Raw genomic sequence first — 18,810 nt, 5'->3', positions numbered from 1 at the left:
GACTTCCTTCAACCCAAGCCAAGCTCTATACTCACAATGATTGTAGTGAGTTTTAACGCTCGGCTCCTGCTCGACAAGTGGGGAGAGGCCGGCAGAAAGAAGACGTTGTTCCTTTGTAGGCCAGTCCCCGCTTGGAGCTGCGCTAAAAGGGGAGCGTTTGGAATCGTGTTCAAATCGCGCGCTCTGGCAGGGGCTTTCTGGGACTCAGGCTGGAGTACCGCGAGGCACCCTTGCGCCCAGTCCCCTGGTGTGTGCGCCAGGCCTCCGTGGCTATTAGCTGTGGGGAGGGTGCGAACTCCACGAGCATCCCAGTTCGACCCCAGGTGGGGGCTACCGGGGTTACCTGCACGCTGAGACTCAGGCGCCCACGCCGCCTGCTGCAGCTACTTCCTGGTTAGTTGCCCTTAACTGACATGGCGGCCGTTTGGCTTCCGCCGGGCCCACTGCGGCTGCTCAGAAAGCCAAGGTAGCGCAATCGGTCTACTGGCGCCTCCGCCGCGGAGCTGCCGCGCGAAGCCTGGGACTCGGCGTGTCTCTGTGTAGGTAGGGGTGAAGGGGTGATAGGGACAAGGCAAGGAAGACGGCAACCCAGGGCAGTGCCGCTGTGTGCCCACCACTATCCCCCGGCACCAAGGCTGCTCGAGGCCCAGGGCGGTCCTTCCTTGTCCCCGCCACCTTCCCGGTCCCTAGACCAACATGATATTGACTAAAGCCCAGTACGACGAGATAGCCCAGTGCTTAGTGTCTGTGCCGCCTACCAGGCAGAGCCTGAGGAAGCTGAAGCAGAGGTTCCCCAGGTAAGTGCCCCCTCTTCTCTTTCACAGCCCTTTGCTTGCAGTGGCTGTGCCTGGGCAACCCAACCAGCGCCTAGGAACCACGTGTCACAACACGAGTGGGGAGGAACGTGTGTCAGGCGTTAGGAGATCAAGGATGGGAAAAAAGGTTTCTTCTTTCACCCGCCTTCCACGTGAAATTCTTGATAGATAAGTTCCATTGCAGCCTCCAAGGCCTTGCAATTAAATTCCAGTCAACAAATGTTTATTGAATGCTTGCTACCAGGTAGGTCCACGGATGCACATACTAGGTGTTCCTTAGATGTTCAGGAGTTAATTGGAAACAAACAAGGGAAGCACAGGCCTAAAGGAGCGTAAAACTGTTGACAATGACCCTCTAATGCACTGAAGTGACCCCAGGGTTTCTCAGTCCATTCAGAGAGACTGGTACCCTGAGGATTCCATTCTTGGTTCAAGATCGGGCATTTGAACAACCAGATCCGAATGTTTCTTCCAAATGTATACACATTCTAGATGTATTTCATACTTCTCTCTCCCCTATCCGCTCTCCAAAACACTTATTTTTTCAGTGATACTACGATTATCCAACTAAGGAATTTAGAAACTATGTAATATGGATTAGGGAGCCCTGGTGGTGCAGTGGGTAAAGTGCTGGACTGCTAACCCAAAAGCTGGGAAAGGTTGGTGGTTCGAAACCACCAGTGGCTCTGCGGAAGAAACGTGGCAGTCTGCTTCTGTAGAGATTTATAGCTTTGGGAACCCTATGGGGTCTCTAGGAGTCAGAACAGGCCGTGGGTTTGTTATAATATAGATTGCTCATTTAAAAAATGTGGAAACTGAGGCCCAAATATTACACAAGGAAATGGTCCAGGGCAACCAGGTTATTGTACATGTGTTAAAAGTATAGAATGTTTGTTTACTTTTCTTCTAATTGAAAACCAAACCAAACCTGCACCATTTTGCTTCATTGTACCAAAAACACGCATTGCCATCTAGGCAATTCCGAATCATAGTGACCCTATGGGACAGAGTTACCCCTTAATGGAGAGTTTTCTCATCCTTGATTTGTAGCCATTGAACAAAGATCACTGTAGAACTATTTTCTTAAGGAAAGAGAGGTTATTGGGTAATTGATACTGATAAAGTGCAAATTGAAATATATGTCGAAGGTCTTTTTTGATTTCCGTTATTGGGGAGACTCAGTTTTCCTAATCTGCAGAATGAGGAGTCACCAAGATCTCTTTCCAATATTACCAGATTTAATGTAGGGCTGTATGTATTCCTTTTTAGTTTTTAAGATTTCTCTCGCACTTGCTAACAAGGGCCAAAATTGACAAGTTGGAGTTTATTTTTTGCCACTGACTCTTGCCCAGTCTACCAACAAAATGGCTGAAGGCTGGACAGACAAAGGAACAGGTAGATTGTTCTAGGCAATTTTAAGATAGAGCATACACTTAGGTATTCTGCTCTTGTTATGTACAAATATTACCACTTTGTATTTTTGTCTCTCTTCTTCCTCTTCTCTCTTTCCTTCTTTCCTGTAGCACATTACTTGTTCTTTCCATAAGATGTAAGTTCTCCGTACCGTCAGTGCTCACGTGGGGCACTGAACACATCTTAGTTATTCTCTTATGCGCCTTTCTTCTTCTTCTTGAGAGGCCCAAATATTTCTCACCTCTCTAACCATCATTCAAGGAATAACTGAATCTCCTTCTACCGGAAACTTCATTGAGAGAGGCTGCTTTGCTAATTTGCAAAAGAAGGAATTGAAAAGCGTTTTAGCTGGATGGATAGGAATTCTGTAAGTAATGGGATTTTGGAGTTGGCTTCACAGTTTTCTTCATAGCACTATTTTACCTTAGATGGTGTAGCTGGATCGTTGCAAAGGACTTGAACAACCTTTAGATTCGATAGTTCATTTTACCCAAGAGTCAGTCTGATACGGACCTCACAGATAATTTCTGGTAGTTCAAAGAGGTTAAGGACTTGTCAAAAATCCCAGAGATGTTTAATGGCCAAACAATGTCTAGAATACAGATTTCTTGACTCTTATTTGTAGAGTTCTGTGCTAAGCTGTGTTCATTAGTTTTAATAATAATAGTAACACTATTGACAATCATTATTTTTTGGTGGATGGCATTTATATACATTGAGTTCTAGAAAAAATCAAAGTACTAAAATTTCTGTTAACATTTGTGTATTTTTTCTAGTATTTTTTTCAGTGCAATACTGTCTCTGTGAATATAGTTTGTATATCTTGCTTTTTTGACTTAACATACTATGAGCATTTCTTTATAAAATTCTTTGGAATTTATTTCAAATAACCAATAATACCAAACTCAGGATGTACCATCATTTATTTCTCCATTTTCTTATTGTTGTATAGCAAAGGCTTTAAAAAACTTTTGGGAGGTATAATTTATTTTTGCACATATAGAATGCCAAGTCTTAGCTTATTTTCTTACTTTAGATTCCCAGAAGTTGGGAGTGACCATATCAGCGATTTTCAAACTTTTGGTCTCCAGATCTCTTTACACTCTAAAAAAGTATTGAGGGCACCAAGGAATTTTTATTCATGTGGGTTATATCTGTTGATGTTTACGAAAATATAAATTAAAACTGAGAAATTTTTAAAATATTAATTCATTTAAAAATAATAAAAAGAATGTTAACACTCTTTTATGAATAATAACTATAATTTCAAAAAATAGTGAGAAATGGCATTATTTTACATTTTTGCAAAACTTTTTAATTTCTACCGTAATAGAAGATGTATCTGCTTCTGCCTTCACCCTGTTGTGATACATTGTTTTGATAGCAGTATATGAAAAAACTGTGGCCTCTGACAGATACGTAGTTGGAAAAGGGAAGAGTAATTTAATAGACTTTTTTAAGTAATTGTGGATATTTTCTTACTACACAAAACCTGACAAGTGGCAGTTTCTTAAAGGTTAATTGCAACGTGGGATCTGAAACCATACCCAGGAACTTTTCATACTTTGTTACATTGCAGTCCATTGGCCTGTCTGGAACTTCCAGTGGACTTTTTACCCATGCATGGTTTTTATCACCATGCATTGTTATTTCGAAAATACTGGTTGTGAGTTATGCACATCTTCCAAGTGTTGTCACCTTCCATTATACAACATTAAAAAAATCACACTTGTTAATATCACTACTGATCTCATTGGAAAAGTCTGTAAGATTTGAAGCTGTCAAGCTTCTGGTGACAGATAATTTTCCAACATTTGAATTTTCCCTTGAAAGCTCGGATTTTATCACTGGCAACAAATACTATCAGTTGTTTTCCTGGAAGTGACAGGCTCACTTTGTTTATTTTTGAGAAAATGTCTGCCAGATACCCAAATCTGAATAATCATACTTTGTTAGTTATTCATTCAAGTGAAAATGGTGTTCCCCAGAAAACGCGGCTAGTTCAGCTCTCAAACGTCCCTGAAAGCACTTTCTGGTGAGACAGCCATCAGACTTTGGTTTGCAGTAGGTGTGCTTTATGCGGACTTCCTATTTAGCCATACAGAACAGTAAAAGGATATGTATTCAAGGGCTGAGTTTTAATAAATTAATAAGTGAATCTTAAGTGAAGCTGGCTCTTTTTTTCTCCTGTAAGTGTGTGATGTTGAAGAATATAGTGACCACTAGTACAGCCTGGAAACCTGGTGGCGTAGTGGTTAAGAGCTGTGGCTGTTAACCAAAAGATCGGCCGTTCAAATCCACCAGGCGCTCCATGGAAACCCTATGGGGCAGTTAGTTCTACTCTGTCCTGTAGGGTCACTGTGAGTCGGAATCGACTCAATGGCAATGGGTTTAGTTTTTTGGTTTTAGTACAGCCTGGTGCCCCGCCTTGGTTTGTGCTCAGAAGCCAGCAGCTTTACCTGCCATTGGTTTTGCACCATCAGTGCAAATGTCAATTCAGAGAAAAAGGCAAATAATGTCACACTTTGAGAACCACTAGACGAAATCAAAGAGTTTATGTTTTAAAGGACTTTGATGTATATAGACAAATTACTATATAAAAAAAAAAAAATCCCTTGCCATCGAGTCGATTATACCTCATAGGAACCCTATAGGACAGAGTAGAACTGCTGCACAAGGTTTTAAAGGAGCAGCTGATGGATTCAAACTGCTGACCTTTTGGTTAGCAGCTGTAGCTTGTTGTAGCTCTTAACCAATGTGCCACCAGAGCTCCTATCAAATAGGTTATATTCTATTATCAGCAGGGCAGGGTAGTGTCTGTCACTGTACTTTTACCAGCATTGAGGAGAGGCATTATTTAATGTTTAATATCATGGGAAAATACTGACATCACAATTTGCATTTTATGATTATAATAACTGTACATTTTTCCAAATGCATATTGACCATTTAATTTTCTTCTTTTTGAGTTACCTGCTTGGTGGCCTTTTGCCTAATGTTCTATTGGAGTGTTTGCTGTTAATGTTTATCGATTTGTTGTTTATTGATCTCTGTGTTAAGGATGTTAATCATTTATATGTCATATTTGTTGCAGGTATTTTTCCAGTTGTTTGCTTTTTATTTATTTGTTTGTAATCGTCCTTTAGATGAAGGTTTACAGAGCAAACTAGTTTCTCAAAAGCAAACCCATTGCCATGGAGTTGATTCTGACTCATAGCAGCCCTGTGGGATGGAGTAGAACTGCCCCATAGCGTTTCCAGGGAGTAGCTGGTGGATTCCAACTGCCAAACTTTGGGTTAGGAGCCAAGCTCTTAACCACTGCACCACCAAGGGCTCCACCGTTTGCTTTTTAAATGTTGTATTTTTGATATGTGTGACTTTTGTATTTAGCTCTATTAAATTATTTTTGCTTTTATACTAGGAAGTCCTTTGCTCCTAATATAGGAAAAGTAAACCTTTAAGTTAAATTTTCTTCTAGGTTCTTTATGCCTTCTTTTCTTATACTTAATTCTTTAATTTTTCTGGCCAAAATATATTTTCAGATAAGATGAGAGGTAAAGATATAGCTTAATTTTTTTCCCAGCTCAGTTTTTACCTTAAACTGTGGATTCCCCTGCTAACCCCCACTCCTTCATGGCTTCTTTGTTTTCACTGAAATTATAAATTTATGGCTTTTCAAGTTACTACATTGAACTTGGGCAATCCCCTTAATGGCTCTGGTCTCAAATCTTTGATTTAAAATGAAGGGGTAGGGATTTTGTGATCTCTAATTTAATATTTTATATGAGTCCCTGGGTGATGTAAATGGTTAAGGGGCTTATTGCTAACCCAAAGGTTGGTAGTTCGAGTCTACCCGGAGGTGCCTTGGAAGAAAGGCCTGGCAATTTACTTCTGAAAAATCAGCCATTGAAAGCCATATGGAGCACAGTTCTACTGTGACAAACAAGAGGTCACCATGAGTCGAAATTGACTGGGTGACAGATTTTTTTTTTTTTAATATCTTGCAACTCTGAAATTCACCTACATTCTATCCTTTTCTATTCTCCAGTTTATAGTAATGGACAATAGGACTCAAGAACATGAGTGTATTGTACTTAAGTACTTGCTAAGGATATATTCATTGATTTGCATTTTCCAGTTTATGTTCTGGACCTTCTTATTCAGGTAAAAGGCCCCCGCCCAATCAGTTGTTACCTATAAGATTATATTTTACATTGTATTTTCCTGCCCAAGCATTAAATATGTATTTGGTTATATGTCATCTTTCTCTTTTTAAAACATATGTAATTTTTTATTTTGAAGTAATTTTGAACTTATCAGAAAAGTTGCAAAAAATATTAGAGAATTCCCAGTAACCCTTCACCCAGCTTCCCCTAATGTTAACACCTTACATACTCATGAACAATTGTGAAAATCAGAAAGTTAATTTTAATGAAATACAATCAGTTAATACACAGACCTTTTTCCAACTGTGTCAGTTTTGCCACTGATGCCCCTTTTCTGTACCAGGCTCACCCATTGGGTTTGGTTGTCATGTCATCTTAGTCTCCTCCAATTTACAATGGTTCCTCACTATTTCTTTGTCTTTCATGACTTGGACACTTTCGAAGGGTACCAGTCAGTTGTTTTGCAGAATGTCCCTTGGTTTTTGTTGATCTGAAGTTAAGCATTTTTTGCAGGAATACTTCAGAAGCGATTTTGTGTCCTTCTCGGTGCTTCCTATCAGGGAGTACACGATATTGTGTGCCTTATCATATGTCGTATGGTGATGTTAACCTTATCCACCTGGTTAAGGTGCTGTCTGCCAAGATTCTCCACTGTCATGCTACTTTGCAATTAATAAGTATTGTGTTGAGATATGCTTTGAGGCCATGCAAATGTCTTGTTTCTCATCATATCTTCTCCCACTGATTTTAACATCCATCAGTGATTTTTGCATGAAGTGGTGACTACTAGTGTTTGTCTAGTGGTGATTCTCTATTTCTTTCACCAGAATACCTTTTCAGCCTATCATCATCCACTACCACTATTTCATCTGAAACAATCTGTCCTACAGTCAGCCCATGTCTTCCACAGCGTTTGTAGTTTATCAGCCACTTACAGCATTTGGTCTGTAATAATTCACTGTGTTACTGTTTGTGGCATTATTGTTATTTTTTTTTTTTAAAAGAGGATGACGTAGTAATTAATTTTGAATAGCTTGTAGTCTGAGGAGTTTAAGACACATCCATTAGCTGTAAAGCTATTAGAATCTATATTTATTTGAGGGTGGCTTGGTTTAATTTGGCACTGCCATTGGCTACAAGTGTCTTTTTTTCAAACACTGACTTCTCCTCCTTGATACATTTTCAAGCTGTCTACTTTTTCTACAGGGAGTCTGAAATCACATCATTTGTGTCTCCCATAAGAATTTGTTCTTGGAACATGACTTGGCTCTGTGTTTTTTTATCTGAGTCACAGTTGCCTCGTCTGTAAAAGGGAGGGATGAAGTCCCACAACGAAGAAATGGAGAACCAAACCCATTGCCATCGAGTCAATTTTGACTCATAACGACAATATAGGACAGAGTAGAACTACTCTATGGGGTTTCCATGGAGCTGGTGGATTCGAACTGCTGACCTTTTGGTTAGCAGCCGAGTTCAAAGCAGGACTCAAACGCAGAGTTTGGCTCCAGAATCTCACTCTTAACTCTTGCTGTATTGCCTCTTTCTGTTTGGTTCTGTAAGGCTGTGGTGAGAATTAAGTGAAATAAGGCATATGAAACACTTAGCATACTGTAGAGCTCCTGGCAGGTACTGAATGAATGGTAGATATGGTTAATGTTATTTAGAATTGAATAATTGGCCTGGAACAGAAGAGGTGTCTGAGTAATAACCTTTCAAAACATATGTAATACAGTTTTGCCTTGGAATAAAGGCCAATAGATTTGCAGAAAATGAAAATGTTTACATGAATTAGTGGATTGTGTTTTATAGGGTCGCTATGAGTTGCAGTCGACTGGATGGCACTGGATTTGGTTTTTGGTTTTGTATGACTGTGAATGCATAAGATTAGATCATCTGTTGAATATGGCCCAGATATTTAAAATGGGCCTGAAATCTTTCATAGTGATATGCAATAGCATTTTTTTGTTGTTGTTAATTTTTAATCTAGATTCACTCATTTTTAAGGGACATGGTGGCACTTTGCAGGATGTAATTAATAGTGTGGGGTTTGTCTTAATTGGAAGGTGATCCTATTGGCTTTGTTTCTCTCAATTGAGTCGAGAGTTGGTTCTGAATTTGTGGTCAATTTTCTGTATTTCTGGTAACGTTGTGGTAGACCTGAGTTCCAGGATAATGAGTGAAAATAGCTCATAAAGGGAGAGAAAAAAAAAAAAAAAACAGTTCTTTTATGGAGCTGGAAATTCTATAGGTGGTTTTGCCAATGAAATATAATTAATGTACATGACCTTCAAAAGTAAAGGAAAGATAGGGGTGTTTCTGCATCGATTGTTAATGTAGGTTGGAATGTCTAAGAAAAGAATGTGATTATTTTGTGTATTTCCTTTAGTAATCTTTTGAAGTGATTTTTTATTCTGTAAAATTGCAAGTTTTTATTTTCTTGCTTATGGTAACAAAAAAAAAAAAATCAAACCTGTTGCCATTGAGTCGATTCTGACTCAGAGCAAATAGACTCTTCTAGAAGGTTATTTTTTAAGTGTGTGGCCCCTTCACTTCCTAAAAATGGTGCTTAGCCTTTATCAGCTCTTTGTACTCCTTTGGATTTGTGTAGCTATAAAAGTAAGATGAGTTCGGATTCCAGCAGAGGAGTATTTGAAGAAAACCTTAGATGATAATATCCTGAGAAGACTCTACCTGCTGACTATATTTCTTATAGTGTGGGGGGAAATTTTTATTTTATTAGATTATTGACTTTATTTTTGAGTCTACATTCAGGCATCAAACTGTAGTCTATTAAGTAATAACCCATACCAGAATGTTTGCTTGTACAGTAAAGAGGAATTATATATTTCCCTAGGAGAAAAAGGTTCAGTATAAGTGCAATAATATTTTATTACTTGACTTTCAACAAATGTTGACTGAATTTGCCATTTTGTTTTTATTACACATTTTTGCGCAGTTTTTGCCATATTGGCTAAATTTTCCTTAAAAACAAAACAACCACTATATACTTTTCCAGAGTAAGTAAGAAAAGTGACCTTAATATATGAAAGTCGTGTATTGGTATGAAAATCATAAGAGAGATGGATAAAGAATAAATTTTCCTTTATTGTATTTTCAATTGTCTTTTTTTGAATGGAGATATTTTCAAATATTCGATTCAGTATATCTTTCTCCTTCCCCCTTTCTGCCGCCAACTTGCTTATATAGTCAGCTGGAATAGAGAGAACACACTTAAAGATGCTGGGTAGAGCTTCTAACTGAATGACAAGTCTCCATTTCTTAAGGGAACAGAACAGACAACTGAATCTAGGATGGTTTGGTCCATGGATTTGAAACCAGGGCAGGGCAATCTGTATCCCATGTCAGAGAGGTAGCACATGGCTGGTCACGAATCCTGCCCTTTCCTGGCCACTGGGGGACTTGACACCTTGCCTGCACTTTTCTTTTCTCTCTCCTTTCATCCCTACCCTTTCAGGAGGCATCTTGATAACGTATCTAGGAGTTTACAGCTCTTCCGTGTAACCGAAGCTTCCTTCATGTGAGGGAACAGGAGTTGTCAACATGGTTTGTCACTTTTGAAAAAGTGCTGACTCCTGGCTGAGGAGTTATCTTTTCTGTTCCATCTGTCATCAGGACAGTGAATAAAGTTTTTTTTTTTTTAAACCTGGTGTGGTGTCCAAACTGTGACATGGTAGACACACAACATCTTATTGAGGTAACTGAGGACTCTGCAATTTTCCATCCGAAGTAAATTGTTAAGATGTAACCAAAGCAAAAGGAAACCAGTTGCCAGCCAGTCGATTCCATCTCATGGCAACCCAACATGTGCAGAGTAGAACTGCTGCGTAGGGTTTTCAAGGCTGTGACCCTTTGGAAGCAGGTTGTCAGGCTTTTCTTTGAGGCACCTCTGGTTGAATTAGAACCACCAACCTCTTGGTTAGTAGTCAAGTGCTTGACCACTTATACCACCCAGGGACTCCTAAATTGTCTCAGACCCTCTCTATTTCTTTTATGTGTGTTATGTGTTGAAATCCAGCTGGCAAAACTGTTTGAAAACTAAAAGTTAGAGCTATAACTTCGTAAGAATAAATACTCTCAATCAGAGAAAGCAGTATACATAGAGAAAAAAGTAAGTCATGTTCAGGTCTCTTGCTATTGTTGTTCAGTCAAATATGTCAGTACTAGGTCTTGCCCTGATCATATGCTGGGCCCTGCTAATTGGGGCAGCTCTGTGTGAAGCCCAGTCTTGTTCTTTGGTTTTCTTGGGAGCGGTTGTCATAGCCAAGAACGAGCTTTAAAATACCTGCTGCGTCATCACCTTCTTCCCCTGTCCCTTGCCCCATGATATAATGCATATATTTACTTCCAATTTAAAACTTTTTCGTTACTATTAAGACCTGTCCTTTGCTCCAGGTCCAATAAAGGATGAGACATAAACCCTGATTTTGGTTTATCCTGTTTTAGGAAAGAGGAGGTTCAGCAGACCCCTGTTATTTACAAGGGTTATCACTTAAGACGGTTGAAAACCCCCAAATCTGCAGCTAACACTATCTAGGATGGCACAGGTCTATTAAGTTTTGGGAAGCAGGTGTTTGGTAAAGCTCACTCACTAGCTAATTGACTTGCTTCTCTCTCACATTAGCCCAGCACCATGAAAGATTCAGATTTGCACTCAGCAAGTTTATGAATTACTGTTTGTCAAGGATATTTATGATCATTCTCAAACAGTCAGAACTGGAAATATTTACTCTAGGAGTGCTATGGGTACTTCTTCCAGCTTTAGGATGAATAGAAAATACAGGGTGACCCTCTTCGTGGTTTGTTGTTCATGCCTGTGACACTTAGACTTTAGCCTTCTAAGATTCCATTGCTTCTGAGATGGTTTTTGAGACTTATAGGCGAATCTTTGTAGATGTCCCCTATGTAGATAGGACCTGAGAAGGTAGAGCTTCATTTAAAAAGGGTCTTTCTGCAATCACGTGTTAAGTTCAACTGGTGTTTTATTCTTTTTGATTTCTGTCTACAGTACTCCCAAGCTGATACCATTTTTTGCTTAAGGTATATTACACTGCTGTTTGTTTTTGCTGATAATATTGGTAGGGAAAGCTAATAAAATTTGAAATTAAATTGCACTTAAGCCCCAGTTAGCTAAGAAAGTAAATGGACTGGGAATATGAGACAGACCCTTGGTTGTATAGCATTAAAAATCCCACTGACTCTTACAGTCTGTACGTAACAAATAGCTCACTGACATCATTTCCTACCTGATGAAGTTAAAGATATCTAGATTCTTATTTCCTGAGGCTGACTGAAATATATATTAAGATTAAAATGTATTTAACCCCAAATTCATGATGTTTCAGATTTTTATTTGTACACTCGTGGGCAGATCACAAAAGCAGTTCCAAATGGACCTGCCTGTCTCTCTCTCATTATTTTTGATTCAGTGGTTTACAGAGCGAGCTGCCTTGGACTGAGGTGGCTGTTAGAGATCATCTGGTCTAATTGGTTCATTTTATAGATACAGAAACTGAGGGAGGAGTACTACTCAGTGATTTGACCGAGGTTCCACATCTAGAGGCAAAACTTGTCCTGGATGCATGGGTTCTCCATCCATGGGCTTCCAATGGAGATCACAGATTCCCATTTTTATTGGGCCCGGACAGATAGCAAGGATGAGTGAGTGAATGAATGAAACGGGCCTGCTTGGGATTGTGGTAAAGTGAAAGCACGTGTGTGAGCACTAACAGGGCAGCTGCCACTTTACACCAGCCGTTACCACACAGGAATGGGGGCCTAGTGCTGCCAAATCCTAGAAGTTCTTTAAAGAGTAGTTTTTTGGAAAGCAGCTCTAGCTCTGTGTTTTGTTTTTTTTTTAATAAAATATCCCAAGTTTTAAATTTTATCAGCTCGGTTTGAATTTTTAAAAATACTGTGCAGGCCAACATTTTCTTGGCCAAACAGAATAAATCTGGGGTCAGAATTCGGCCTATAGCTAGTGGGGTGCAGGAGCTGGCTCTTTCTGGCTTGCAAGGGCCGATTGTGCGCATCTTTTTCTAAACTCTACAATCCGTGACTTCATATTGGTAGCTTAAAATCAGCCATGGTGGGAATATTTACACCATGAAAATCAGCAAATGCTGCAAACCTGGATTCCCCACTCCCATCGCTCACCACCACCACCAATCGGGTCGATTCCAACTCATGGCAACCCCGTATGTGTGTCAGAGTAGAACTGTGCTCCATAGGGCTTTTAATGGCTAATTTTTTGGAGTTTGATCGTCAGGCTTTTCTTCCAAGGCACATCTGGGTACACTCAAACTTCCAGCCTTTCCTTTAACAGCCGAGTGCTTTAGTCATGAAAGGCAGTTTGCTAATCTCCCCTCCCAGCTATTGCCCAAAGGCCCTCATTTGAGACTTTTGCATGACATTTTAGGACCCTGTCGCCATGTCTTTTACAGCATTTTCTTTACCAAGTTTCTTCTAATTTTTATAGCTTCTTACCTGAAAATGGCTCAAAATGCTCCCATCTCTACCTCATTTATCTTAAAATGGAAGAAATATTTATTCTTATATTTTTGCAAATGTTGGGCCTATGAGCTTTCTCCTTTTTTTTTTTTTTTTTTGGTCTTGTTTAAAAAAAAAGAGGGTTAAATAATTTTTCCCCACGGTACTTACTGCGGGCGCAAGAATTAGGATATCGTTTTAGTCTTGAACCTCAGCAGTCCCTAGTATATTGTAGGTTCTGTGTTACATTTCATAATGGATGTTTGATTGAGCTGACCGGAAGAAAGTATTTTTTATATTTTTATTTTATGTTTATATTCTGTGTTTTTTAAAGCCATGGACACATGTCACGTTTGGGACAATTAATCCCTTTTGAAATAGATGAGCTAGTAGCTGTATTCAAGGCCATTACAATGATCCTTCACTCGGTAGGAACTGTGAAATGCTCCAAGGGAACACCTGAGGGTTGGCCGTGCCAGACCTTATTTCTAGAGGAACTTTAAGCTTAGGTGTTACGTCTTCAGCTGGCAGTTACTCTAATACAAAGAGACAAATATAATAATTTGTCTCTGCAATTCTAATAAAGAACAATGGGAAGATACCAGTTGATTACAATTTGATTTAGTACAACTTTATAAAGACTTAATTATCACATATTTTGATGTGAATATTTCTTTTCTACATTTAAAGTATCAATAGTAAAATAACAATGTGCAACCAAAACTTACATGGACAATAAATTTAACTCTATTAGGCGGAAAATAGATGTATGATTTTGGCTTTATGACTTACTGTTGTTTAACCTTGGGTCTGTTTCTTAACTTTTGGTGCTTCAGTGACCTTATAAAATGGGGTCGTTATGAACTTGAAATGAGTTTTAAAAAAAAAAAAAGTTGCCATCAAGTTGATTCCAACTCATGGCGTCCCCATGTGTGTGTTACAGACTAGAACTATTCCATGGGGCTTTCTTGGCTGTAATCTTTGCAGAAGCAGATTGCCAGGCCTTTCTTTGTATGGGTTTTAATCACCAGCCTTTAGGTTAGGAGCTGAGGGCTGTTGGCAGCACCCAGGGACGGTGAAATGAGATAGTTCATATAAAACGATTAGTGCTGTTCCTGGTACTGTGCAACATAAACCTCAGCTGCTGCTGTTGCTGTAGTTACTGTTATTTATTCCAGGATGTTCATTGCAGTGGTATTTATGGTTATAATAATTATACTCAGAATATTAGAGCTGGAAAGATTTTACCGAAAACCAGCCCCTGGTTATCTAGGTTTCCAAAGTATCTTTCTTTTATTCCCAGAGTGACAGGAAACCTACTTTTAGCAAATCATGGTGATACTGACAACTGAGATGATCACCGCCTAAGAATAAGAGGGAATGTTGAAATCTGAGAATTTTTAAGTACTGTCTAATTACTTTTCCTCAGATGCCTCCCCCCACCCCCCAATATTCTGGAAGCTCTTTTCCTTTCTCGCCCTAGTTTGATAAGAAGGTGGTTATGAGTTCATGAGTGATATTTGGGTGTATACTGGTGTATATCAGGGTTCTGCCACCAGGAAGTAGCTTGAGTCCGAAAATTATGTAAGTCTGAGTACGAGTCTTCCAGGGCATAGAGATCTTACAGGATGCTGCAGACCGGAACGTGAACGTGAACATGAAAATTCATTTTAGTGTTTAATATACATATTAATCATATTAGAAGAAAAAATGCTTTTTAAATGATTTTAAAATCTGTTCACAGTACTAATACTGATTATGAAAAGACCTGTGGTGAATACAAAGAGGTTGCCTAAACTTTTTAAAGAAAATAGATTTGTTGTTCCTTAAGGCTCTTTTTATTGTTACCATTATTAATTACAGTGTATTCTAGAACGCTGCCTACAAAGGTTTTCTTTATCTTACTTCTGCAGTTCTGCTGATGACACAATTGCAATAATGATGAGCAGGGCATGGCAGTGACTCTTCCTTTCCTTTTCTACTTTGTTTATCATGGAGCACATTTTCCCCCAGGTTCCAGGGCAACCAGAGGCTCTCAGGCTTAGACTTAACTTTCCTTAAGCTCTTAGGCCGGATCTGAGTAAAAGTATTAAACCTGGCTAGAGGTCTTTGTTTTTTGTTAAAAATTAAAGTGACACTCTCTGAAAAAAAGTGTTTCCTGTAGCCAGAGACCGTGAAAGTAAAAGTCATAATTGTACTTCAGGTTGTATTTTTGAGGCGCTGGGCAATTATTTACCGTATAACTCCCTGAAGCGTGGAAACAAGACTTGGTTAGTTTTATTCCATCTGTTAGAGGTTTGTAAGGAGCCTAGATTTGGTACATTGTCACAGGACATATTTTATTCATGCGATAGCTTTTTGGACAATTGTATTCTGTACTGTATTACAATGGCACAATAAATTGCTGAATATACTGTCTGCTGAATATGACTTTACCATGAAAAATTTGATGCATGGGGAAGGAAAGGTTGGAATATATCAACCTTTTCTGACAAGGGACTTTGAATTTTGACCTAATACAGGTGACCTTTGTGTGCAATAAAAGTGCGCTTAATCTGGAGGTCAAGGTTGAGGTGAATGCCAGGGCGCTGTGGTGGAGCTTATGCTGATGGTAGGTACATTGGAACCTGCCTAGCTGTTGGCTAAATGGGAGCCTGGTAGTTATTTTTTTTAATTTTTTTTGCATTTCAAGAGGCTTATTTATAGCAAGTTGTTTGGCTTTTTAATGCCACCCCATTTCCTCAAAGCTCAGCTATCTGTTTAGTTGTGGTAAGTCTGTCTGTTTTTATAAAGTTTACTCTTTCTAAGTGCAAGGTATGAGTGTGCTATTATATTCTGTTCCTAGATAAGCTATAGCTAAAAATAAAGATGCTCTTATGACTTATAGAAAAGACAACTGACATATATAACCTTCGAACTGAAAATGAATGTTCTTTTAAGAGGTCTATTTCTTGGATGAGTCAAACTTTTGGCATCTAACTTTGGAACTGTTGGGAGAATTTTTAAGTCGCTTATACCTTTTTTTGGATTATAATTAAGAGAAAGCTCTTGAATTATTATCTTAAGAGGTTTAGGTGATTTAGAGAATGGCTATTCTCTTGAAGGTTCCTTTGAAATGCATTCGCTAAAGTATTTACATTTTAATACATGATACGATGATATAAAGCATTTTTAAGGTTTTGCTTGCTATACATAGAGGGAAAGTTGTTTTAAAACATAAATTTTACTACCAGATACCTAGACCGTGTTGCCATAAATGAAATTATGCTTTAGCACATATCGGGGGAAAAAAAATGCCGGTGGAATATGATCTGAGCACTTACTGAATATTCAGCCCAAATAATTGCTTGAAACAACAAACAGTTGGGGGAGCATGTCAGAGACTCTAATGGAAAGAACTTCTACTCTTTTAATCGAGCCTGCAAAATATATTCCCCGGGACTGATCAGCTCTGAAGCGCCGAGGTCTGATGATTGGAATGGCAGGAAACCATGCTTTCAGGACATAACGGATTGACGAGACCATCCATCATTTGTTAGCACTCGCTGAAACGTGGGCTGTGTGTGCACAGGCCTGTGATTTAGTAAATACTTGGGAGATGAATAGAGCTTACACACAGGGGAAGATATTGCTGTCCTTCAGCAGCCTGAGACCCAGGCGCCTGCTGAGAAGGCCATCTGACGGCACATCATCAGTAACTGGCCTGTCACAGTCAGCGGTGCCCACCGACCATTGCCAGTATATTAAATGCATTTTTAATATCTGCTTCAGTAGATTTAATGAAGAAAATTTAGTTTCCATACTCCAGGCACTGCTTCCTCAAGTGTTTTAAAGCACAGACTCTTGGCTGCAGAAGACAGGGGGAAGACCAAGCCGGGCAGTTAGGACAGTTGATTGAAAAGGAAAGTTAGACAAAATAACATGCAAACCAAAAATGCCTTTAGCCAAGAGTTGGCATCTTGTTGCTGTTAAAAAAAAACAAAAACATCTCATTTTTTAAAAAAGATTTTGGATGAGTTTCGTAGCCCCTAATTCCCTTCATTTGTCAACACTTTTCTTCCGTAAGAGGGCTCACCCTGCTAATCCAAAAACCCAGACCCACTGCCGTCGAGTCCATTCCAACTCATAGTGACCTTGCTGGTAGAGGGATATTAACCTACTGCTCTGAGAGGAAATATTATGGTTTGGCATAATGTAGATAGACTTAGTCACAGATTATGTTGGGAGATAATGTTTGATTCTTAGGATCTTTGTATGAAGATATAAAGTAGGATTTCTCTTAGCTATTCCAAATCTTGGAATATTCAACTTTACTCACTAATCAATTCAGCATTTTTTTTTTTTTTTGGTCTGGTAACATGCAGTGCGGATTAAAATGAATGTGAAAAAAATATTAGATGGTTACTGAAAAGTTCTCTTATATTTTTGTTGACTATAAGTTTTCTTTAAAAAATTGTAATTTTAAAATGTTCTATTTTTATATTCAGGCAAACCTTGTAGATGCATTCTTTTTAATGAGTTCCAGTGCTGACATTATTTACTACAAAACAGCAAGACAACCAATTAGATGTTGTTGCAAGCATGCACTTTAAAGGTTTCCCCTCTTGTTAAAAAAAAAAATCCGGAATGTGCTCTCACATTCACAGAAGAAGAAGCTACAGAATGGGACCTATAAATCTGATTCCTGCATGTGTCAAAACAGTAATGTATTAAATGCATATTATTATAAAAATTTAAGACATGTCTTAAATACACTTACATTTTTATAACACATGGCAATATTAAATAATACATTTCCTTGTTAGCATCTGTTTGCCGTCATTGTTGGCAAGACCTATGATTTATTGCTTAAATTAATGACCAAGACCGTTTTGGACCTGATATATGCCTCTAAGCTTATTACATCACTAAATAAAATAAAATGTATGCGCCAGTGACAGAGTTATTTTTATAATTGTTTATCCCTTTAAGTACCCCATTCAGTGATTCACTGAAAGGTTCATAATGGCTAGCTTGTAACCAGAAAATAATCTCCGAAAGGTAAAATATACTTCTTGTCTAGAAATAAAATGCCAGAGTGATGGTGACGATAGGAGTGCCAGCAAGAATTTGTAACGTTCAAACTTGTTCTTTTCTTCAACGTTCTCAATTAACTATTGTGAAATTTCTTGATGCACAGCCGCCCCACCACCATGTCCACTCTTAAAGTGGTTTGCTGATGCTAGCGCTCATCTTCATATAAATCCTTCATTTTGGGTGAAGTGGTTTTGTTCTGACATAAAGCTGCAAAGGTTAAATTGTTCTTAACTGAGGATTTTTCAAGTACCGTTATTACCGTGCATTAAACGGAGCAAGATTATTTTCCTATTTTTAATTCTTTTCTTTAGGAGATTGGAGCTTTACTGTTTTTATATTGAACTCTATTTGACTTCATCGTCTTTATCTTTCCTCTCAGAGGGTACACGATGATAGACCCTTCAGTAACCTGCAGCAACCTGGTATTCATCTAAAGTCACTCTGCTGCCTGGCACTTGGAATATAACGTAATATGGCTTGGTGGTTTTCTTGCTCCCCACGAAGTATCTCATTGACTACCAGCTCCCCTGTCACGGAATGGTGAGGTCAAGTCTTTGAGAAGCTGAAGGCTTGCTTCTGGACTGCAGTGTCTACACCTTGAGATATATGGAGCCTCTTTGGGTACCTGAAAACACTACTTGTGGGAAGATTTTTATTTTGTAGGTATCTTTGGACAATTCTCATTTGTTTTATCACTCAAGAATAGAAACAAAACTTAGTTCTTAAGAAGGATCATGCCCTTGTCTTCATCTCACTTTTGTTGCATTTTAAACAAAATAGTTCATTAGAAATTGAGACTTTTTTTCCCCTTAGCATCCTTTTCCAAGGCAGTT

The 18,810-nt window shown here is 38.7% G+C and overlaps 1 protein-coding gene across 3 annotated transcripts in view; it reads left to right on the top strand.

The window, feature by feature from the left end:
- Positions 1 to 423: 423 nt before the first annotated feature.
- The window catches only part of CDIN1 (CDAN1 interacting nuclease 1), a 244,842-nt gene continuing 226,455 nt past the window's right edge, over positions 424 to 18,810 (top strand). For 2 of the 3 annotated variants that reach the window (XM_049899625.1, XM_049899626.1), the window contains exon 1: positions 448 to 797. In XM_049899625.1, the coding sequence (XP_049755582.1) occupies positions 697 to 797 (101 nt within the window). In that variant the 5' untranslated portion in view covers positions 448 to 696. Of the gene's footprint in view, positions 798 to 18,810 lie in introns of all 3 variants that reach the window. The other variant, XM_049899628.1, reaches the window with a different exon arrangement.

This window comes from Elephas maximus, chromosome 10, assembly GCF_024166365.1.
Source record: "Elephas maximus indicus isolate mEleMax1 chromosome 10, mEleMax1 primary haplotype, whole genome shotgun sequence".
NCBI classification, from domain to species: Eukaryota; Metazoa; Chordata; class Mammalia; order Proboscidea; family Elephantidae; genus Elephas; species Elephas maximus.
This window is presented reverse-complemented; position numbering and strand designations above follow the sequence as displayed.